This window comes from Trichomycterus rosablanca, chromosome 1, assembly GCF_030014385.1.
Source record: "Trichomycterus rosablanca isolate fTriRos1 chromosome 1, fTriRos1.hap1, whole genome shotgun sequence".
NCBI lineage: Eukaryota > Metazoa > Chordata > Actinopteri > Siluriformes > Trichomycteridae > Trichomycterus > Trichomycterus rosablanca.
This window is the reverse complement of record NC_085988.1, coordinates 51,508,040-51,532,994: the sequence shown is the minus strand read 5'-3', so window position 1 is coordinate 51,532,994 and position 24,955 is coordinate 51,508,040. Positions and strand designations below refer to the sequence as shown.

At 40.9% G+C, this 24,955-nt stretch overlaps 1 protein-coding gene across 2 annotated transcripts in view; it reads left to right on the top strand.

Annotated features, from left to right (window-relative positions):
• bltp3b (bridge-like lipid transfer protein family member 3B) overlaps positions 1-24,955 on the top strand; it is a 70,108-nt gene that overhangs the window by 38,613 nt on the left and 6,540 nt on the right. For both annotated transcript variants that reach the window (XM_062994220.1, XM_062994229.1), the window contains exons 9-20: positions 299-382; positions 489-635; positions 2,573-2,682; positions 3,736-3,877; positions 5,201-5,394; positions 6,676-7,976; positions 12,805-12,950; positions 13,234-13,388; positions 14,626-14,776; positions 18,611-18,867; positions 23,182-23,302; positions 23,502-23,662. In XM_062994220.1, the coding sequence (XP_062850290.1) occupies positions 299-382; positions 489-635; positions 2,573-2,682; positions 3,736-3,877; positions 5,201-5,394; positions 6,676-7,976; positions 12,805-12,950; positions 13,234-13,388; positions 14,626-14,776; positions 18,611-18,867; positions 23,182-23,302; positions 23,502-23,662 (2,969 nt within the window). The remainder of the gene's footprint in view (positions 1-298; positions 383-488; positions 636-2,572; positions 2,683-3,735; positions 3,878-5,200; positions 5,395-6,675; positions 7,977-12,804; positions 12,951-13,233; positions 13,389-14,625; positions 14,777-18,610; positions 18,868-23,181; positions 23,303-23,501; positions 23,663-24,955) is intronic.

Genomic DNA, 24,955 nt, shown 5'->3' with positions numbered 1-24,955 from the left:
AATGGGAGAAAATGCATAAATAAAATAGAAAAATAAATAAATTTTCCATTATTTTTACTGTAATTAAAATGTCTGCATCTTGTGTTTTAACACATTTGTTAGTTAATCAAAACTAAATTAATAAATTATGTAATTAAGCAGCGAAACATGCTGCTATAATTCTTACTAAGTCTAGAGATAAGAATGCAGTGAGATTATTTTTGCATTATTGGATTGCATGTAAACCTACCTTTTATATGTGTGCTTAACAGTCCATTTTTAATCATACCTTTATTCATACCTTTTTTGTCTTGCTCAGGAATCAATAAGAGGATTGAGGGTGGAGCCATGCAACTTTCCTTTAGTTCTATCACACTAGACTACTACCCCTTTCACAGAGCAGGTACAAACAAGTGTGCTTTTCAAATTTTAAAATACAAATGATCTTAATGTTAACATTTGGTGCAGCTTTGTTTAGATTTGTGGTTTGAACTTTTTTTCTTGCTCAGGTGAGAGCTGCCAACATTGGATGCACTATGGTGATGCCACTAAGACGCGCGAAAGCTGGGCTCGTGCCCTCTTGGAGGAGTATAGGTCTAACGTGGAAATGCTGAAAAACAGTGTTAGTGGACAAACGCAGAGCTCTCCTCAGCATGGTGAGATTTTTGCTAGAAAGTTCTGTTTACTGTTCAACTTGGGGTTTGTTGTTGAGATGCCAAACTTCTGTAGGTCTTTTTTTTTAGCTTTGTTTTAGTCTTGGGGGCTCAAAAATGTTTAAATAGCTTCCACCTTTGTTTTGTTGGGGTTTTTACTACTGTAACATTGGTGCTGTGCTTCCATTCACCTAAAGCAGCTTCTCTTGTGTTAACAATGATCCTGTACTTAAGAGTGTTTACATGAATTATATGATGTGTTCTGCAGCAGTGGTCCCCAACCACCGGGCGGGTCATTTATTACCGTGCCACACAGAAAGAATAAATAATTAGAGATCACTACAAGAGCAATTAAATTTCCAACACTCTTCAGGTGATATTGTCTCTTATCACCACTAGGTGGGAGCAGCGTCTCATTGCAGCGAAACAAGCTCAGGATTTACACTGATTTTCCATTCTATAGTTATTCTATTTTAAATCCTCTGTACTGCCTGTACTGCCACCATTTGTTGTGGGTAATAATTTTTTGAAAATCTGCTAGTAGGGCCCCATCATGTTGTACTTGCTGCTCTGTCAAGCCGGGCCTGGTTTCATGATGACCTCATCATTACGGGGAAATGGATAAGGTGCTGAATGCAAAGCTCTGGTTTAGTGTTTGTGATACTTTTGTTACAAGAGCATGGCAGAGTTTTTATCCTTTATAGCCTAATGCTGGTAGCTGGCAGGGCTGCTCTCTCATAATTCATTTCGACAGCAACCTCCATCAGGAGGACTCGCATTCAGCCATGAATGGTTAAGAAGACTTTTGAGTTGGTCAGTAAGTTCCAGCACTACCTACTAGGGAGGAATGGGTTAGTTTTGGCATGAGGTTAACTAGATCCTGTCTTGTAGGCAAATGCTGATTCCACTTTTTAAATAGATGTGTGTGTGTTACAAACCTTGTGTTAGGGTTTTCGGTAAGAATTCACCGCTGGATGGTTTAAAGAACTGGCCTGTGTCCGCACACAAGTCAGGAGATGAGCAATTAGCTTGCGACCTTTGTCTGCAAGCACTGAATTAAATCCAGTTGACCATGAGTGGCAAGTGCATGTGTGGCTTTTACCAAAAGGGAAACATAGGTCTGAATGCTACACCTCTACCTCTACATCTACTGTACATTATTCAGGTCCAGTGGTTCTGTTATGCTGTGGGTTGTATTTGCTGGCATGGTATATGGTATGGGTTGGATTGATCAACATAATAAAACATTTCTCCTCTGATGATGGTTCTGTAATTATTTAGACAAGTGGGTGTAGAAGCATGTTTTTAACTGTGTCTTTAACTGTTGATGTAATGGAAATGCATTATGCTTAGCTAATCTTATGCTGAATTGCCTGCCATTAAAGCAATTAGCATGCTAAAACTCTAAAGTGCAGCAAACATCAGGGTCAGTGTGGTTACATTTTAGTTCCCATTACCTCTGGAGAAACAATTTATTTGCAGTATCCATTTGATTACTGTTTGTTTCTCTGGCAACACCTATGCTGGTGTGAAATCTACTGTACAGTTTCTAAAATAAATTGAAAGCTGGAATAAAAAAACGAATGTCTTTTATCATCCCAAAAGTCTTGCTGAATGGAATGGTGATTTAACAATACGTAAGACATCTTCGAATGCTGATTGTTCAGTTAGACATTTGAAACATTGCGAGACATTTGGTATGTAATGATTGGCCGACGGTAATGGGTTGTGTGTCTCCTTAGAGGAGCTGGGTGCTGGCGTAGTGGTTAGGCAGCTGGATTCTGGTGCCGAGGCGTGGGCTACGGTCCCACACTGCTGCTGGTGCTTAGAGCCAGGTACCTCTCTGGTGTGCGTTTGTGGTGCCACATACACACACAGAGCTTTGTGCACAGAGCTAGATATGATGACTGATTTCTTTGTTTGTGTGTTTTTCCTTACAGGAAAGATCACCACCAGCACTAGCACTTCCTTCTCTACTTCTCCCTCTCCAAAGACCCAGCTCATGTCTAGCTCTGTTGTTCTACGCATGGCTGACTTTAGTATTTACCAGGTAAGTGTGGACACACACAAATGTGATCTCTCCTACAGTGGACCAGAACTCTCATAGGACTACCACCAACTGAATAATATTTGATGGGCTGTTCTTAGCACTGCCACAGCAGCAAACTATCAAGTTAGTGTCATTTCAATGCTGTAAGTGGTCCATTACCAAAATAATATATGTTCATTTAAGAGTAAGTCAAATAATAGCCAGTGTATTTATTGGTTTAAAGACTTCAGTGGCCTGCACAGAGCCCTGACCCAAGCCCCACTGAACAGCCTTGAATTGAACTGGAACATCAATTGAGGCTTTCTTGACCAACATTAGTGCCCAGCCATAGAATGCTGTTTTGACCAAATTCCCACAGACAAATTTCATAGTGTTGTGAAAAGCCTTCTCGTTATAGATCAGATGATCACATAGACGTCACTCTATTTGAATACAGTTTGTTTTTTAAAATGGGATGTCTAACAAGCTTGTGGCCATATAATGCAATATTTAATGTGCTTTTTGATTAATTAAATAATATGTTTTATAAGCCCATTTTATTTGCTGGGATTTTAAATTTTTATGTCTCTAATTGACGACTGCTATTACCCTAAATACAGTGTATAAAAACTGCATGTAGAAATACTGTCAATACTGTCAGGCAGTATTCCAATATTTTCAATAGTGTGTTTTCAAGCTTGCTGCTTAGTGGCACAGCCAGTTTAAAAATCTTACAAATGTGGTGATAAGCAGCAATATGCACCCAGCCTGACGATGAAATATGCTCAAAATGCTAAGCTGTGGCTACATGACTGTCTAATTGGATAGTTTCTTATAAGTAGTCTTACAGTTTATTAACTAATCATTAGATATGTTTAAGTGAAGATTTAAGTGATTAGTGGGTCACTCATCTGCTGATCTTAAAAAGCCTGTGTTTTCAGTGTGTGACACATTTAAAAGAGCAAACCCAGCTACTTAAACGGCTTCTTTTAAAAATGCACTTAACAATAATTTCAATGCTCAAAACATAAAGGCTTCATAACCCATATGTCTACACTTTTTGCTGCATTTCAGGTGTCTACAGCAGACCAGCGACGCACCTCTCCTAAAGCGATGATATCCTGTAATAAAAAGACCCTGTACCTTCCCCAAGAAATGCCTGCTATTCTTATGGAATTCACTGAGTATTATTTTCCTGATGGAAAGGACTACCCCAGTAAGCTCCACCACCACTGCATGTAACTGTTTTGTTAGGGGTGGGATACCCTAGTAACAATAAATGATAGTAATAAATGATGCAGTAATATATGCTACCTAATGAAAACCACTCACCCTTTGCAGTAAGGGAGCAAACAAGTATTTAGCCTCTTTTGTTTTGCTAATGAACATATTTTTCAGTGCATATATGTAATTTTCATACATGTCTTTGTGTTTTTTGACCTGCAGCATGTGTTACATCAAAAGATATTAATGTACAGTTTTTTAGTGACCTTTAATATTCGTCTTTATATGTATCTACACCATATTGCTTACTGGCAATCATAACAGTATACACACTTATAAGGCCCTTACATTTTTTTTCTTTTGTCTGCTCTGTATTTAGGCATGCCACAGCCTTTTTTTATCTGGCTTGGGTCCGACACTGAGAGCGCACTGACCTCCCAATGGCCAAGCTGTTTTTTTCATTCCCCCTTCATTCCAGACAATCATTTTATGATTCTCAAATAGTGATGTTATCAATTATTTTGCTGCCAGTTGCACCCTGATAAAGCAGTTACTGAATATTAATAAAAGAATAAATAAATAATAAATATGCTAATAAATAAGGACCGTATTGTGTAAGTCTCCTGAAAATGTCATCTAAAATCTGCGTGACATTAATAATGTCATCATATAAGAATCATAAGAAACAAAAAAACAAGGTTTTAAGAGGATCCCTTTACAGTATTTGGGCCTAGGGAAGTGCATGAAGCAATATGATAGGTCACACAAATAAAGTACAAATGTAAATTGTGTAAAACAGTATAAATGTAAATTGGATATATTTATGTTTATGTAGAAGTGGAATATTTGTTTTTATCATGCACTCATTCAAATATAAACAAAAGTGTATGTTGTAATTTGGTTTAACCACATACTTGCCATGCAGGTTAACCTTAGGCATTGTGTTTTTCTGGGAAGTCATATGCAGCCTCTGGGTACAGCGTACAAATAATGAGGCAGTATAAACCACCTGACCACAGCAACATTGATTTTATTGCTTATTCAGTAGATGAGCTTGGCAGCGGCAGCAGCAACAGACCAAATGTGTTAGTAATGTGTACACAGAGAGCCATTTTGTAATGATTACAACATTATATTATTTAAAGGCCTTCTGGACGTTAGTTAATTAGGCATATGGGTTTTTACTTCCTCCTCAAGCTAGATGCAAGTGTAGATGCTTGAAGCAATGCCAGCTAGGAGGAGGCGTTATTCTTTATAAAAGGACATACAGTAATATCAGTCACTCAGTTTGTGTATGTTTGTGTATGGTTTGCAGTTCCATGTCCTAACCTGTATGTGCAGCTAAATGCACTGCAGCTGGTGGTGGATGCACGCAGCCTGGTGTGGCTCAACCTGTTCGCTTTGGACATGCGTCACAGCCTGGAACAGTTCATGGAGCTCTACAAGCTCAACGACTCGCAAAAGCCTGATGAGCACATCGATATCAGGGTGGACGGTCTAATGTTAAAGGTGAAAACATACATGATACTACACTTGAGTTAAAGGTACACTACATATGGAAAACAAAAATGCTAAAGTACTGGGGCCAGTGCAGGGGCCATTATCTGACATTAGGACCACACCTAAAATGTGCATGGCAACGGCAAAGATCAGGGAGATATTGAATGTTGAGCTGATGGTAATTACTGGTAGTACACGTGTTAACTGCTGCAGATATGATCAGCATAAAGACCAGAGTGACTTTGATTAGGCCAAATCATTATGGCCAGATGACTAGGTTGAAGTATCTCCAAACAGCAAGGCAGCTCACAGGCAGCCATGGTGGGTACCTACAAGCCACAAACCACGAACAGGTTTTTAATCTGCCAAGACTCATTAATACCAGAGGACATGAAGACTATGGCATCTGGTACACACCAGCTTAAATTGCAGATGATGTAATGAGATGAATGTGTTACAACACTCATTGCATCAAACTTTTCTGTGTATGTATCTGTGTAAAAAAAAAACAGAATAATGGTGGTGTAAAGCACTAGCTCACCACTGCAGAGATCAGAGTTCAAATCTCATCAGTGCTATTGACCGGCTGGGTGCCTGCTCAGACATGATTGGCTGTGACTGTCAGGAAGGAAGGTTGAAGTGATTCTTCATTACTGCTGCAATTATGGACTCTGTGGGCTGGTTAAGTGCACCTGCACAGAGATGGTGAATAATGGAGATCAGTGCATGACTCTGTACACAGTACTGCTCTCAGTGTAAACCTGCCCTGTGCAAGTGAAAAGTAGAGGTTGGCATATGTTAAAGGGGACTTGTGTTTGCTATGGCCCTCCTCGGTGAGGGCAGCAGTGGAAAGGTACAGCCGGATAATTGGATATGACTAAATTGGGAGGAAAAAAAGAAAGCTTTACACTGGCATATAAGCACTGTTCCAAACTTGGCACCAGAACAGTTTGTTGCTTATCACATGGCCAAAAAAGCCACTTTGGCTTTTTGAGTTGTTTGTCCACAATAACCATAATTAGGTTTGTGGAAAAGAGTTGAGGCATTCAGACCCAACAACACTGTACCTACTGCAAGCATGGTGGTTGTAGCATTATGCATTGGCATTTTATAGCCAGTACAATGGGTTTATTGCAGAAGGTGGACAGAACATTTGTCGCAATAAAGTGAATAAAGCACCATAGAGTGGTGAACCATCTCAAGTCGACCTTCATGATCTGTAAATGTCTTTACCACTTTAGTAATACAGATTTTGTATGTACTCACCTTCCTGTGTGTGTCTGTGTGCAGTTGGTGATCCCGGCTGACAAGGACCAGTCCCAGCAAGACCAGCCTCGCTCCATTTCAGTGCAGACATCGGAAATGGTGGCCACAAACACACGTCACGCAACTGGCTGCTCTCGCTCTGACCTTGAAGGTCTTCTGCAGGCATTTCGGGAGCAGGCCTTTTTCACCTCTTCATCGTCTTCCTCCTTTCCTGTGTTGCACCCAGTCTTCCAGCGCCATGCCCACGAACGGGACACGCGGCTGCACGACATTTATCGTGGCCTGGCATCACCTGCCCTCAGCACCAATGCCCTCAAGACACCTTCAGCTACTGACCTATGGGCCCTTCGCTTTACCCAGTTCTGGGTGGACTACGAGGGTGCGCGTGGACATCGTCCTGCACCGTGTGTCGACTCATTTCCCCTCAGCTTGTGGCTGTGCCAGCCTGCCCGCCACGCCCAACACCAGCAGAGATTAAAAGCAAATGCAGACATGGCAGCGCCGCCATCTGATATTACAGATCGGATAAAGAGGAAGAAGCTGCTGAAGGAGTATTATAGCACTGAGATTTTGCCTGACAAGCCAACCAATGGCCTGCGCAAGCCCCTCTCACTGGACGGCTTAAAAGGTGGCGACTCTTCCTTGGTTTCTTCTTCGTCAGATGCAGACATTCAAGTGTTGGTACATGTGCAGAAAATGTTAAGTGCACAGGCTAGCCGTGGCCAGTATGTGTTCTTGCTGCGACTGCAAGAGGCCCTGAAGTCGCTGCAGCGCACGCTGCATAAAGACCTCGAGAAACATGGTTTGGCAAGCCAGGCAACCGGACTGCCATTTGGTGCTTGTGTGGGCCTTCTGGTGAGTAGTGCCGAGGTTGCACTCCTACTGAAGCCTGTTCCCACAGCCGATTCTGACATCAGCCCACTGGGCTCTGATCTCTCACCCTCTGGGAGCAGGGTCACTCTAGAGGCTGGCAGCGAAGCAGGAGAGAGCACAGCTTGCACTGCCAAACCCTCATGCCATGTAGACCAGCTGCTGTGTGCTGATATTGAGGTGCAGTCCCAAAACATTCCACCTCTCCTGCCCTCCTCTGCGCCTTCTCTGGCTGAGAAGAAAGCACCTGTCGAAGACAAAAATGCAGGGTCAGGCTCAGAGGAGAAAGGACATGGCAGAGATGGCCCTCAGCAAGAGGAGGGAGAGAAAATAGAGCCTAAAGTTCAGCATTGTGAAGTTTCATTGGGCAGATCTGGTGCAATAGACCCCCTGGTTGAGCCATTATCCTGGAATGACAAGAGCCAAGGAGCCAGACTACCTCAGTCCATGTCCAGGTAAAAAGACACGCCATGACAAGTTCTTATTATGACATTTTAGTTAAAATGTTGCTATTTTAGCATGGTACTCTTTGGGGAAAATATGACCTAGTTTTTTTCTGTGGTTTTGCTTCTACAGCATTTACTGTACCACTATTCTGCAAGTAAAAAAAAACAAGCAGCAATTGTCATGTATTACAAAGCTCATAAGCATAGTGGAAATTTTTTTATCAAATAGTTTTTTTAAATACAGTAACTTGAAGCTTGCTTTGTTACAAATATAAATATATCTTTTATATTTTATGGACCCTCTAGAGGTGGAAACTCATTACAGCTATAAAGTTCCTAAGTTACAGGCCACTTTTGGAAATACTTTAAACTAAACTACTTCTTAAATACAGTTCCTATGCAGGAAAAAAGTTTTATTAGTGGGTTATAAACAACGGATGACCGGTATTGGTATTGACTTGATGAGTATGACTTGGCACAATTTTTCGCTTGATGCCCTTCTTAATGCAACCCTTCTGTTTTTATCCAGCTTTGGGACTGACACTGTAAGAACACTGACAAGTGCACCTCCCAGTGGCAAAGCTTAACTGTATTTTCCAATGAATTGGTTCCTCTCATAATGTGTCCAAAATTAGAGAGCTTCCGACTGGCTGTCAGTCTGTAACTTTGAGTGAGAAGTATGATTTGGTCAATTTTTTATAAATTTTTCTTCTTTTTTCATTTTACCACCACGTTATCTTGGTCAGAGTCGTGTAAACGGCTAAATCACTAAACGCAGTGCAGTAACACACCCTGGCCAGAACACCAATCCTCAGACATCATCGCCAATCATGTTTTTATGTAGATGCCTGACTGGCCTATAGCACCTCAGGGGATTCAAACCCTGAAATTTACCGCTTCACCAGCTGTGCGTCCTTCATATATGATAACAAAACTAAACAGTCTTTTAAGGGGTTCAATGCATTTAGGTGGGCATTCAATTACCTGTCTGAACAATCAGCTAACAATGGACCTCTGCTACAGTGGATCCAAGTGTACATGTTTTTTAAGGTCTTTTTTATCCTATGTTTATGGTCTTGAATGTATGCTGATAAGTCAATTAATCATGTTAAATACTTGTGTTTCTTAAGGTGAGGTGTGTTGATAAATAATGCTGTGGTTAGTATAGGGGGGCTTGCACATGATTGCTTTTTTTCTCACTGCTGCTTTACATGTTGCTCAGCTCTGTGTCTTTCACTGTCTATCTCTAAAGGAAAGGGAGTTTATCAGTGCTTTCTGACCTCTTTCTGAGCTCCACACACACCAGGTCTACCTCCCTTTATTCCGTGTCCAACATGTAAGAAATGCTCAAAAGACCTTTGTAGACATTTATGTATCCATTTGTTTAGCTGTGTTGGTGTATGTGTTTGCATATGTGTTTGCGTATGTGTGTATATACATAATGAGCCAAAGAATTTGAACCACCTGCTTAATATGCTGTCATAAAAGCCTGTGGTATGTCAAACCATGCCTACCTAACTACCATCAGCCCAAAATTAAATATATATCCGAGCTTTACACCCACAATTGTTACAAAATGTGCATTGAAGTGCATAGTTTTAGGGATGGTCCTAATGTTTTGGCTCATCAGTGTGTATTTTGTGCACTTAAGAAAGTTGTGTTTTGAAGTTTGGTGACTAATTTGTGAGTGTGCATGTTTCACAGTAGCTGTTTTCTTTGCTGTTCATTTCTATCAAATCATGTGCACAGCTGCAGGTCTTTACACAAGTGGCTCACCGCCTACATGTTGTGATTGTATTGTGTTAATGCACTTGCTGTTGTTTACTAGGTTCAGCAGAGCTGAGGTGATTTAAACCAACTTTACCCACTTATGAAGAATACATGTTTTATTGGAACTGTCTAATTTAAAATGTTACTAGTAGCCATATCCCTGTCAGGATCAAAAAGTAGCCACTGATGAATTGTAAGCTGGAAAGTATCTACTTTTTCCTAGTTACAACTAGTAAGCTGTAGGCATCTCAGAATTAACATATTACCAGTTCTTTTAGTGAGCTGTAGGCCTGTGATGATCATGTTCTAATTACTTCTAGTTTTACTTTCTTGATTCACTCAATTATTCCGAATCTATGAAGTTATACCTACCTACCTACCTACCTACCTATTAGAATCAAAGGGGTATTAATTCTTACTAATAAGACATAATCCTGTCAGAGTCAACATGTTATCAGTCATTACCAGTAAGCTTTGACTCTTTCAGTAGTCTGTAGTGAACTTGAGGCCTGTCATGACCATCAAGTAACTTTTTTTCATCACTAGTGAGCTAAATCCCTTCTAATAAGCCATTGGCCTGTATCACTTGTGACAAATTACTATTTTGAAGCTGTTTCATTCTACATTTCTTGTCCGCTATAGACCCATTAGGATCAGTTGTGTTACTAGTTACTACTAGAAGCCATCAGCTTACCTAAGAAAGGTATAATGATTCTTACAGCTGTGACAGGATTGCTATGCTACTAGGTACTGTCAAGATTAGTATATTATTAGGTACTAGTCCAGCACTAGTGAGCTGATGGTCTGTAAGAATAATCCAATTTTAACTGTACTGTACTACTGTTTGTGATGAACAACTTTTTTCCTGTAATTTAATGAGGTTAGTAAAAATCTAGGGCTGTTTAAAAATACCTAATCATTTAAGAATACCTAATCATGGCAGTTAAGGATCTATTGAAATATGCATACTTTTACTTAAGATTAAGTACATAAAAAAGTAAACTTTATACTGTTTTAAAACTGTATTATTATTGGGACAGTGGTAGCCTAGTGGGTAGAGTTTTGGGCTAACAACTGAAGGGTTGAGAGTTTGAATTCCAGGCCCTTAACCCTCTCAGCTCCAGAGGCACCGTGCAATGGCTGACCCTGCACTCTTACCCCAGCTTTCAATTTCATTGTACTGTACACATGTATATGTATATATGACAAATAAAGACATTCTATTCTATTTTTCTATTCTAAAAGCATGAAATATATAATACAATTTCTTAGGTTCATGAAATTAGTGCACTTTTGTTAACAAACAAAATGATCTACATTGTCAAAGGCATTTCTTCTTAAATGTTACTACACTTGGGGATATTTGGATGCAATTACAAACTCTGTGTTCAGAAAAGTTTGGACATTTTGTAAAACGCAGGAAAAAGAAGAATCTGTATTTTTTTAGTTATCTTGACTATATTTAACTGATAAAGGTGAAAAGAAAAGATTTCTAAAGAAATGTTTTCACTGATCAACTTTATTATATTCTTTAAATTTAATGCCACAATGTTATGCCACTCTACAAAGTTGGACAGAGGTGTGTTTACCCCTGTGTTCCATCACCTTTTTAATTAATGCAATTTTTTAATGGTTTGGAAACTGAGGACATTCATTTTTTGTCTATTCTTGTTTGTCCATTTGAGGCTTTAGCTGCTCAACAGTCCATGGTTGCCTTGGCATAATGCTTCTCTTAGTGCTGCATCATACATTTTCAATAGGTGACATAGACCGATCAGCCATAACATTAAAACCACCTCCTTGTTTCTACACTCACTGTCCATTTTATCAGCTCCACTTACTATATAGAAGCACTTTGTAGTTCTACATTTACTGACTGTAGTCCATCTGTTTCTCTACATACTTTTTTAACCTGCTGTCACCCTGTTCTTCAATGGTCAGGACCACCACAGAGAAGGTATTGTTTAGGTGGTGGATCATTCTCAGCACTGCAGTTACAATGACATGGTGGTTGGTCCACCTTGTAGATGTAAAGTCAAAGACGATCGCTCATCTATTGCTGCTGTTTGAGTTGGTCATTTTCTAGACCTTCATCAGTGGTCACAGGACGCTGCCCTTGGGGCGCTGTTGGCTGGATATTTTTGGTTGGTGGACTATTCTTAGTCCAGCAGTGACAGTGAGGTGTTTAAAAACTCCAGCAGCGCTGCTACGTCTGATCCACTCATATTAGCACAACACACCACCACCATGTCAGTGTCACTGCAGTGCTGAGAATGGTCCACCACCTAAATAATACCTACTCTGTAGTGGTCCTGTGGGGGTCCTGACCATTAAAGAACAGCATGAACGGGGGCTAACAAATCATGCAGAGAAACAGATGGACTACAGTCAGTAATTGTAGAACTACAAAGTGCTTGTATATGGTAAGTGGAGCTGATAAAATTGACAGTGAGTGTAGAAACAAGGAGGTGGTTTTAATGTTATGGCTGATCAATGTATCTAGACTGCAGGCAGGCCAGTCAAACACATGCATTTTGTGTGTATGAAGCCACGCTGTTGTAGCTCATACAGAATGAGGACTGATATTGTCTTGCTAAAATGATCATGGATATTTTTTCAGGAAAAGACGTTGCCTTGATGGCATCATCTTTCTCTTTAAAATCCCAATATACTCCTATACACCAATGCCACGGGCATCAATGCACTCGCATTCCATGACAGATCTTTGCATATTACACTTTTTTATCTTGTACACAGAGAACTCAAAATCTGTTTATTCTAAAAACAAGATGAACCATGAAGCACACAGTTCCACTGTCTTTTGGACCATCTGAGATGAGCTTGGGCCAGAGAACCTTGACGTGTTTCAGATTAGATTTAAAGTCTGACTTTCTCTCTGTGTAATAGAGTTTCAGGTTGCATTTTCTGATGCAGTGGCAAACTGTGACTGGTTTTCTAGGGTTAACAATTTACAGATTCTTTTTACTACATTTTACTTAGTGTCTCAACATTTTCAGAAATGGGGTTTGTAATAGGCTCATAATAATTATGGCTATATCTGTTACAGTGGCCGTCTGATACGGGACCGGTCACAGTCCAGTTTCTCAGTGTCCTACAAGAACATGAAGAAAAGTCCATCTCTGCAATCTCTGGACAACCTTTCTATGGACAGCTCTATTGCAGAGGACAGTGATTTTAACATGCTGGACAGAGGTATCCAGATATTCTCATTCTGACCTTGTCATCTGCATAAGCTGTGTTAAGTTTCCTATAGCTCTGAATATAATGGTCACTAGGTGGCAGGATTGTAGCATAATTGCAACATTTGCTACCAAACTGTTCGTTTCATTTCGTAAAGAATATTGTAGTAAAGCAAATTTCAGCAACACTTGACTGAGGGAATAATTATGCATATTTGGAATTGTGTTTTTAAAAACGCTTGCTTTCATTTCGTCATGCAGTACATTTTGTATGAGAACTGTGTGTTTGTTTGTAGATGACGTGTCTATCTCTGGCTTTAAAGCCACTCTGAGTGATCCAAATGCTACAGAGCGGGCCACTGAGGTGCTGGTGCAGGACGCAGATGAGACCCAGTCACCCGATGCTGTCAGTGCCACCTCGCAGAGCACTGATGATCCAACCAAAGATCTGGTACTGCCAGCCCTGACTCTCTCAGTCTTGCATCATCTCTCAGTCTCAGTCTATTCTAAGCTTCTTCTTTCTATGTAACCCCTTTCTAACTGGTTCACTCACTCACTCAGTCATGATCTCTGTTCTGCTTTTTCGTTTTCACTATTTTCTCTTTAACATGTAAGACTAAATACTTGTTATATATATTTTTATATATATAAAGGGAAAATGACATCTGAATACCCCAGCAAGTAATGGGTGAGGGGGCCTATCTTTTAGGCTATGTCTTGAAAGCCGCCATATTGGATCAAGGGCAAGTTTTTCCAATGGGAAGGTGGTCATCTTGAAAGCCGCCATATTGGATCAAGGGCAAGTTTTTCCAATGGGAAGGTGGTCATGTAGCATATCAAAGAAGACCAGAATTTTCTTAGAAATCGATCGCCGCAATCAGATTTGCAATATCTCGTGTTCAATGTGTTGTCTCTGGTGCTAAACACAGAGCTGAAGGCACTGGATCCAATCATTATGAACCCGCATGAGAATCTCTGGAGAAATGCTGTCATAAGCCTCCACGATGTGGTGCTGAAGGTGGTGTTTGTTGTGCACCCTTACAAGCAATTTATAAACAAATAACAAATATAAGCAAAACTAACAGAAAAACATAATTAGTGCAGCTGCATCTAGATGTGCTCTGTTGCATGTATGAAAATGTTATGCAGACCCAGTTGACCTTAAATTTTAATCACACACATGTGGCAGAATCTTCTATTGCAAAGACTCAACTGACTTTTACTTTAGTAGGACAGCCTGATTTTCTTTATGGTTTATTTGCTGGCGTGGCATGGGTCCACTTGTACCCTTAGTGGCGATGGTCAATGCACATCAATTCAGAGTCATTTTGAGTGTTACCTGATTAAAATTATATATTATCAAAAGGTGGGTAAAAATTATAGGCGAATTCGAAACCATCTAGGTTAAAACCTTTTAACTGTGTATATAGTACTTTAAGATATTCAGTAAAAGAAATAAAAACTATACATTTTGCATGATGAGACATTTATGACAAAACATGAACTGCTTTATTCTTGTTGAGGTTATGGCATGACTGGTTCCAATCATGTCTGTGTAAATGCCTGAGATGGTAGGCTAGCGCAATAGACCGCTGCACCACCCGAGCTTGTAAAAAAAAGAGTTTGAATATCTTCAAATTTGGATAACTGTGGTCATTTATAATAAAACCATGCATGTGTCTCTGCAGGTTTCAGTGATGGTCCTGAAGGTCCATTCTGTGTGTGGATGTCTGGACGTGAGAGGGGATAACACTACGCTGGCTGTGGAGGTGGGGCAGGTCCGCACCAATCAGCTGGGCAATGTCAGTCTCCGCCAGTATCTTAGCAACCGCAGTCTTGGTAAGACCACCTCCTTAATAGGCGTTGCATATGTGTGTATGAGTGTGGGAATCTTGATAGATTATCCCACTAAACATATATACCAGATAATGATGTCCATCCCCTAGGTTTGGTCTGGTCCACTCTAACTGCTCAGAGCAGTGAAGGTATGCTTTTTATTTGTGTGTGTGTGTGTGTGTGTGTGTGTGTGTGTGTGTGTGTGTGGTGTTTTTGTTGTTGTGTAGATAGATGTCTGTATTCCTAATGTTCACAGTGAGTATCACTCTCAGGAGCATCATTAACTAAAAATAATTTTTCAATAATTAGGAACAACTTTGCCAACTTGCGCTATCATTCAAGTTCATACACATTCCATAATTATATCACATTGTTAAATTTATGCAGATTAAAAAGTGGTAGTTCAATAAGCAATAAATCTACCCAGATTCATTAAATTTTTAGAGTGACGCTGGACCAGACTGTGCTGTTTATTTAATTGAAGATGCAGTCAGCATTGAATTTTTTTTTAACTTTAACTGGGAGTGTGTATTTGCACTTAAAGGCTGTGTTATATTTGCCAAAACATTAGGACCACCCACCTAATATGCTGTCAGAATAGCCTTGGTCCACTGAGGCATAAAATCTGATATCAGGACACAGGTTCTTAAACTCCTATAAATTGTTGGGTGGATCATCATACATGTAGACGATCAGTCGGCTGTGTGTTCTGACCCATTCACCTCATTAGCAATGTTAAAATGATCTGCAGTTTAAGCCACATGAGCCTTTTTTTTGGTTCATATAAGACTCCATAGCATTTATGTCCACTGGCATCAATGAGTCTTGGCTGCCCAACAACCTGTTGGTGGTTTGTCACTTGTCCCAACTTGAATCACAGTCAGTGGGTACTCATCACAGCTGCCTGTAAGCACCTCTTGCTGTTTCAGAGCCAGTGATGGTTTGGCCTTTATTAAAGTCACTCAGGTTATTATGCTGCTGGGTGCACATAATAACTACCATTAGCCCAATGATTAATATATTCTTTACCATGACATGGAGATATAAAATAGGCTTTGCCATGCACATTTTTGTGGGGCGGTTATAATATTTTGGCATAGTGCTCAGTTGAAGTTAAAAGTTTGCTTACACTTGCCATGGCTGTTTTGAGATATTATTGATTTCTTTTTCTGAAAGACTGAAATATCTACCTATTCATCCCAAAACTTAACTTTCCTCATTTTGATGTGTCTCCAAAATGCACATACAACATCTTTAGTTATTTCTTGGTTTGGGAAGTTGTCATTTAAACTAGTGTTATGGCCTCCCAGTTACTCAGTTCTGTTTTCATTAGGCTGAGCATCAATCATTTTAGGTCTTAAGATCATCTGTACAAACAATACAGTACATGATACAGTGGTTTCTTTGCCACGGTCGTAAAAAACCCAAACTGTCACCCATGCTGAAAGGAAATTTGCTTGTATTATTAGATGTCATCCACAAACCACCAAAAACATCCATTAATTAGAAACTGGTGGAACACAGATGTCACTGTCTAAAGTCAGACAAGCTTTGTATTACAATATGCTTAAAGGTTTACATGCAAGGAAAAATCATCTGCTTTGAAATTAGCATCTTAAATTACACAGCCCATGTTGGGATATTAAGTAAAATGCAATACAAAAATGAATATGTGATTTGTTAATTCTTTTAAATCTCTATCATAACTGATAAAATACAGACATGACAGAAATAATGATTTCCACAGTTTTTCATTGATCAACTTCATTGTATTTTGTAAATATAATTGTAAACACATTTAGAATCTAATGCCTCACACTCAAGGTGTGCATCAAACCCTTTACAGGCCAAAGTACCCATGCTCCTGTTCACTGTCCTACAAAAGCTCCTACAATGGACACACAGGTTTTAAATTGGACATTAGAACAATGAAAGAATGTCAACCTTTCCAGCAAATCCTGTTTTCCCCAAGACCCTCTCACAACATACAGAAGTTGTAGAACCTGCTAGCAATGTTCTGGTACCAGCTATCATGGGAGTCCTTTATATGTCATTTCAAGGCAGGTCAAAGCTGTTTTGGCAGCCAACCTTTTAACTCTCTGTCCCCGGACCCCACTTTGAAAATCCCCCTGCAGTACTTCATACACCTTCTAACCTACACACAAACACCGGCATTGAGAGCTTCTGCTGTGGGAATGGAACTGTCACAGCCCACTGATTGGAACTCAGAACTGCTGCTTCAGGAAAATTGAAACTACACACACACACGCCTACAGCGCTACACTGTATGGCCTCTCTAATCTAATCCTTTAGCTCTTGCCAGTTTGGTTTCTCTTCACTGATTCTTTTACCAGCTTCAATTTCCTTTCCATCTCTGCGTTGCTCTCCTGTCCATTTGCTTGCATTCATTCTTATCACTGAAAATGTTTTTAGCTGTAGGTCTGGATCCAGGTTTCGAGAGAATAGCACTTTTTGGTGTTCTCACACAGGGCAAATCAAGCCCAATTTGCTGCTTATTCAGGCCATTTCTCTGCAGAATGCTCTGATCCAGATAAGCTTAATAGATAGCGGATTCATGATCATGATGTAGAGCAAAAGCACACAGTTTGAGTCTTGAGTTCTTTAACCCTATACATTGCAGGGTGGATTGTTGTCATACATTGTGTCCTTGTGCCATCTCTTCTCTGGGTAATTGATGTAAGGAAAAAAATGTTTGATTAGAGCAGGTAACCTTCCTCTTCTATTGATTCAGTGTCCACTTCTAACACTTGCATGTCTATTGTTTGGGTTTCAACAGTGGGCAGAGGTTAACATGATCATACACAGAGTGGTTTGATACACTGTGTGTTGTGACACATTTTTCCTTGCCACCAGTATTAAAATTATTTGCTATTTGAGAAAATAGGCTTTAGCCTTCTTTGTTCTATACCATTAATGGAGTGTTCATCGCTCATCAACCTGAAAGCAGTTTTTGGTTTGTTCCTGCATGGACCACTGTTGGTGGCTACTCACCATGGCTGCCTGTAAGCACCCCTTTCTTTTCCAGAAACTTCAACCAAGCTGTCCGACCATAATGATTTAACCCTTATCAAAATCACTCAGTCCGAGATTTAATATTCAAACCATGCAAACGTTTCACCCCCGATATTACTAATCAGTAGTCAGATAACCAAGATCAACTGACTAAGCAAGTGTAATCAGCTATAGCTTGTGTATTCTTGCTCTCTTTGAGGGGATTCCACTGCTTTACATCTATGTTCACACTAGAGAGTGACAGCGTGGGAGGCGAGCATCTATTTCTCACTCGCCAACACATCACTACTCTATTCTGAGGACACATGCAGTAAATACAAGCAAGGGATGTGTGCCAGTGATCTTGTGTAGGCAATGTACTCTATGGCCAAAAGTATGTGGAGCACTGACTATGTGGTTGCTGGACATCCTGTTGTAACAGCAAAGGCATTGATATGAATTTTACTTTCCAACTTTTACTATGTGAGAACTTCACATCAGTATCATGCTGTCACTGACAAAAGGTCAGACACTGATGGACAAGAAGATCTGGCTTGCAACCGACATTCAAGTTAATCCCAAAGGTTTTCAGTGGGGTTGAGGTCAGGGCACTTGTACAGCAAACCAGTCAAACAAAGCCGTCCCTGAATTGTTGCCACAGTTTTAAAAGCATGTTAGTTATGTATTTGATTTTATAATCCTTGAACTGAATTAAGATAGATTACAATATGCTTTGGGCCATATAGTGTATTTATGGTATTGTTTGGTCACACTTAGGCTTGAATCAAATAATGCTTAATGTTGGTGTGTGTATGTGTGTGTCAGGCTCAAGCTTGGACCAAAAACCTTGTATTGCGCCGCTGAGTCCGGAGGTGCAGATCAGACTGGAGAGTGGACCTGATGCAGCTGCTCACTCACCATTGGCTGAACACAATGGGTTTTTGCAATGCCAGCTGCAGGCTTTCAGTGCTGACTTCCTCATGGCTTCGCTGAGAAACCTCGCCATTTTTCTAGAGGATGACTCTGCCTCGCAGGTGCTCCCCATGGAGATCACGATCAAGGACACACACATAAACCTGAAGGTATGTGCATTGTGAAAACATGCTTGCAAACCTCAATGTAAATCAGATCATTAGAACAGGCTGTTTATAGGGCTTGGCTATAAAATGAATGACAAATTTTGGGTGATGGACAATTATTGCATCTTACACACTGCATTTACTAGATAAATAATCAGAGAAATATTAAGAAATTGAAACTGTAAAACACATCTGGGGGTGCTCGGATGGCACAGTGGTCTAACATGCTAGCACCCATTGCAGAGATTTTGAGCTCACCAGGTTGAATCACAGCAGTGCTACCAACCAACCTGGCAAGTCCCAAACAGACACAGCTGGTCCTGTCTGAGGAAGGGAAGGTCTAATAAGGTTTCTTTTTGCTGCTGCTGCTGGGATATGCAATTTCAGGGACTGGTCTGGGTGCCGACACAAGTCACATACTTAAAGCGATTAGCCATTGTGTATGTGTGTTGGGGGGATAACGGGCACATGATAGTCTGAGGCTCTTCTTGGCCAGAATGGCGGTTGTGCAAGCGGCAGTGGAAAAACTATTGAGAATTATAAATGACTACAATTGGGTGGGAGAAAACACAACATCTGAAAATTTGGAGAATGTGATGAAATGGGTTTCTCTACATAAAAATTCATTCTGGCACCCAAAAGCTTTGGGGCGGAAGATCTGAATAATGCCTGGACAGCCTAGATCATCACGCACTTAGTTCACTAGTTCATCACGCACTAGTTCACTCACTAGGGAGCAATTTAGAGCAGTCAGTTCAGCCAATGTACATTTTTTTTAAAGGTGAGTAAAAACCAAAGTACCTAGAGAAATCACAGAATACAGAAAGGATGTGCAATACTCATCACTGACAGTGACCAGAGGCTTTGAACCCTTAATATCTCTAGTGCACTGTGAATTGACACACATGATTTCTTTTGACGTGTACTAAAAAGTATGTATTTCATTAATTAATCAGGGCACTAATTGTCATTAAAGTAACAATGTATAAACATTGGCTGGCCAAAAATATTTTGTTGGACCACCTTTAGCTTTGCAAAGTTAGTGTGGAATTGTTTCTACAACCTTTGACGTTTGTTTCTGTCCAGAGTTGCATTATTTTTTTGGATCATGTATTGTTGATAAAAGAGTCAAACCACGCCATAAAGTCTTCTCCAGCACATACCAAATATTTTCAGAGGAGTTAAGTTCAAGACTCTGTGGTGGCTAATTTATGTATGAAAGTGATTCCTTATGTTCCCTGAACCACTCTTTCTCACACACACACACACACACACACACACACACACACACACACACACACACACAGAAGAAAAAAATCCATTGATGGTATAAACTGGTCATTCAGTGCATTCAAGTAGTCAGCTGACCTGTTGAAAGCCTAGACCTGACCAACTGAAGCAAACCCAGATCATAACAGTGCTTTACTAACAAGTGCTTTTCTTATGACCACACAGCTGTTTAGTACCAGTCTTATGAGTTCTAGTTTATCTTTTCTTACTATTACTACAGGGGTTGGACAAAATAACTGAAACACCTGCTTTTAGACCACAATAATTTATTAGTATGGTGTAGGGCCTCCTTTTGCGGCCAATACAGCGTCAATTCGTCTTGGAAATGACATATACAAGTCCTGCACAGTGGTCAGAGGGATTTTAAGCCATTCTTCTTGCAGGATAGTGGCCAGGTCACTACGTGATGCTGGTGGAGGAAAACGTTTCCTGACTCGCTTCTCCAAAACACCCCAAAGTGGCTCAATAATATTTAGATCTGGTGACTGTGCAGGCCATGGGAGATGTTCAACTTCACTTTCATGTTCATCAAACCAATCTTTCACCAGTCTTGCTGTGTGTATTGGTGCATTGTCATCCTGATACACGGCACCGCCATTGGATGCACATGGTCCTCCAGAATGGTTCGGTAGTCCTTGGCAGTGACGCGCCCATCTAGCACAAGTATTGGGCCAAGGGAATGCCATGATATGGCAGCCCAAACCATTACTGATCCACCCCCATGCTTCACTCTGGGCATGCAACAGTCTGGGTGGTACGCTTCTTTGGGGCTTCTCCACACCGTAACTCTCCCGGATGTGGGGAAAACAGTAAAGGTGGACTCATCAGAGAACAATACATGTTTCACATTGTCCACAGCCCAAGATTTGCGCTCCTTGCACCATTGAAACCGACGTTTGGCATTGGCACGAGTGACCAAAGGTTTGGCTATAGCAGCCCGGCCGTGTATATTGACCCTGTGGAGCTCCCGACGGACAGTTCTGGTGGAAACAGGAGAGTTGAGGTGCACATTTAATTCTGCCGTGATTTGGGCAGCCGTGGTTTTATGTTTTTTGGATACAATCCGGGTTAGCACCCGAACATCCCTTTCAGACAGCTTCCTCTTGCGTCCACAGTTAATCCTGTTGGATGTGGTTTGTCCTTCTTGGTGGTATGCTGACATTACCCTGGATACCGTGGCTCTTGATACATCACAAAGACTTGCTGTCTTGGTCACAGATGCGCCAGCAAGACGTGCACCAACAATTTGTCCTCTTTTGAACTCTGGTATGTCACCCATAATGTTGTGTGCATTGCAATATTTTGAGCAAAACTGTGCTCTTACCCTGCTAATTGAACCTTCACACTCTGCTCTTACTGGTGCAATGTGCAATTAATGAAGATTGGCCACCAGACTGGTCCAATTTAGCCATGAAACCTCCCACACTAAAATGACAGGTGTTTCAGTTATTTTGTCCAACCCCTGTATAAAACACAGCCATGAGTAAAACATAGCTGACTTCACCAAGCGTTTAAGTGATCTCTCATCACAGTCATTCACGATATTTTTTGACCATGTTTTTTCCGCAAAGTTGCCTGTTTACTCACTACCCTATGTAAAAACCAGTTGTACATGTTAATGCAGCAAATAAAAGAAAAAAAAGTGTTAAATTATTGGGACAGTTTCACAGCAACAGCAATTGTGGCAAAGTTTAAAAAGCTTTAAGCAGTCCTTAAGCAAAATAAACTTGAACAACACCACTTGTTACAGACTTAAACAATAGCTACAGACTTAAAGCAATCATTTTCAACATCCCTGTTAGCACATTACATTTTACCATCTGCAAGTAGAAAGTTTACAGACAGGTGTGCCTTAGAGGAGTTCTCAATCTGCTCTTTGACTTATGATTATAAGATTTAATACAGCAGTCCCTTGAAAAAACTTACTGGATGAACTGAAAACTGCAGGAACAACAGTAACTTAATAAACGGCAGCATAATCATCTCTGTTCCTATACTCCCATAACAGAGATAGAAATACAACGTAGTCTGGCAGGGCTAGACCTGTACTTTGATAAGAGGAGGGGAACAAACTCTGCTTTAGTTGTACTAGCCGAACAGAGCGGCATTCACAGTGCTGAGTCCCATATCACACACTTTTAAGAATATAGTTACACATAGGATATTTTAATAATGAATAAAAGAAAAGCCAGCATTTACTCAAACAGAGTTGCAGGATGAACTGAAAACAGAGTGAACAATAGGCAATAAACTGTCCAGAATGTCACTTTTTCTGCTTAGATGCATCAATGTTTTGTGTGTTGTGGATTGCTAGTTGCTGACTTTTAAAATTGTGAATTGTGGGCACTTTGGGGGGCGCAGTGGGATATTTCCCTAGCACACCAGTGCTGGGATTCTGAACTCCCCAAGTTCAAATCTCAGCTCTGCTACCACTAGGCTGGGTGCCCCCTAGCTGGCACATTTGGCAGTGCCTGCAGCAGACAAAATTGTCTACTAAAGTCTGCTGGGTGAGAAAAGACCTGACTTGAAAAAAGGAGCAGGGTCTTTGACACTGTGTAGGGACTCTGGTTTGTACCTCGAGGTGCTTGTACAGAAGTGGAGGAACGCAGAAATAAATGTGTGACTCCAAACCAATCCGACCAAAGTGTGGGCAAAGAAGAAGGGGTCAATGGACTGCACACGCATTGCAGGGAGCGTGTGTCAGGCAAATATATCCTCCTCAGACGCGATCGTGGTCTTCAGCAGCAGAAAACAAAAGGGGAGGAAAATGCATAAATAAAATAACAAAAAAAAACTGTGAATTGTGGCTTGACACTACATATTTTGGACAATACATTTAGAGAGAAGAGCAGCTGGCCTTGTGAGACTATGAAATGTGTTAATTCACAAGGCCTTAAAAGTGGGCATCTTTTGATACTGGCAGTGTTCAAAATATTACATCTCTGACATACTGTACTTTATATATTGCCCAACCCTGTTTGCCATGCATCATATCAGTGATTGTGTGTGTGTGTGTTTGGGATGTAGGATGATGTTCCCCGAGACAGTCCTTCAGAGACGGAATCTACTCCAGTGTCCCTTCACATCCACAATCTGCTGGTGTTGCGCAGAGATGATGGCTCCTTCCACATTGGATATAAATCATTAGGTCACTAGATCCACCTTAACCCCTGCTCCTTTTGCTTGGTGTCTCCCCTTCTGAATGATTTTTTTCCCTCACTTCATGCATGCTGATAATTAAACCTTGTGTCCTTTTTTATTGTTCTTTTTTGTTGATGCAACTGAGTTTGAATGATGCCTATGTGTGTGTCCCCTCTCCTTTCTTCCCTATCTCTCCTGTTGGACAGTGGAGCATGCTGCAGAGGCAGAGCCTAAGATAGCAAAACCTGTAACTGACAGCAGGATCAGTTCAGTCCCTGGAGTGCCTGAGCTTGTAACCAGTGAGCCCAAAGCCACTCAGACTGCACCCCTGTCACCCGTCAGCCCCATACCCACCAACAAAGAGAAGGTATAAAGCAAGCAAGTTCAGCTATTAATTTGAATGTGACCCCTGCATGCTCATATTACCATTCTGAAAGAGTTATTGCCATCTTGGTTACTCAGTGAGCCAGTTCACAAAAATATTGGTAAGCCAGTTTAAGTAACTGAATACAGCCAGACCTAGAATAGAAAGCTTTCTCATCTTAAAAATGAACATCAGTCACAGAGTTTCTACAGAACCACTATGCCATAGAACAGCAGAAAAAGGATCCAATTGACTCCAATGAATCTACTTAGACGTTGCCTCTGAGTAACCCCTGATTTCTTAATCCTTAGCTGAGGTACAGATTCAAAAACACAGCCTTTTTCTGCCAGCATTATAGAATTGTGTGGCAGCAGTATTGCATTTAAGTATTGAAAATGACTAATTTGGAAGAAAGAAGTTTAGTAAATAAATGAATCCTTGAGAGGAATCACTGTCTATAATTAAAACAACATATATACACTGATCAGCCATAACATTAAAACCACCTCCTTGTTTCTACACTCACTGTCCATTTTATCAGCTCCACTTTGTAGTTCTACAATTACTGACTGTAGTCCATCTGTTTCCCTACATACTTTTAACCTGCTTTCACCCTGTTCTTCAATGGTCAGGACCCCCACAGGACCATTAGGTATTATTTAGGTGGTGGACCATCCATTTTCAGCCCTGCAGTTACAATGACATGGTGGTGGTGTGTTAGTGTGTGTTGTGCTGGTATGAGTGGATCAGACACAGCTGTGCTGCTGGAGTTTTTTTTTTTTTTTTTTTTTTTTAAACACCCCTTTTTCTCCCCTTTTAGCGCATCCAATTGTTCAATTCGCATCGTGCTTCCTCTCTGTCTATGCCGAACCCTGCACTGACGGAGGTGATTGAAGCTAACCCGTATCCCCTCCGAAACACGAGCAGCAGCCAGATGCATCTTTGCCACCCACACATTGACGAGTTTGGCGCCACCTAGCGTTGCATGCGGAGAGACACACCCTAAGGGCACCCTCTCCCATCTCTGTGTAAGCGCCTCCAATCAGCCGGCAGAGAAAGCAATCGCATTCTGACAGAGAGAGACCCACATCCGGTTCTTTGTCCCACCCCCCACATGAGCAACCGGCCAATCGTTGCTCATATAGCCACTCAGCTTCGAACCGGTAAAGCAAGGCTGGATTCGATACGACGCTTCTCAGAATCCAGCCCTGGTTGCAGCGCGTTTCTTTTTACTGCTGCGCCACCTGAGCGGCCTGGAGTTTTTAAATAGCGTGTCCACTCACTGTCCACTCTATT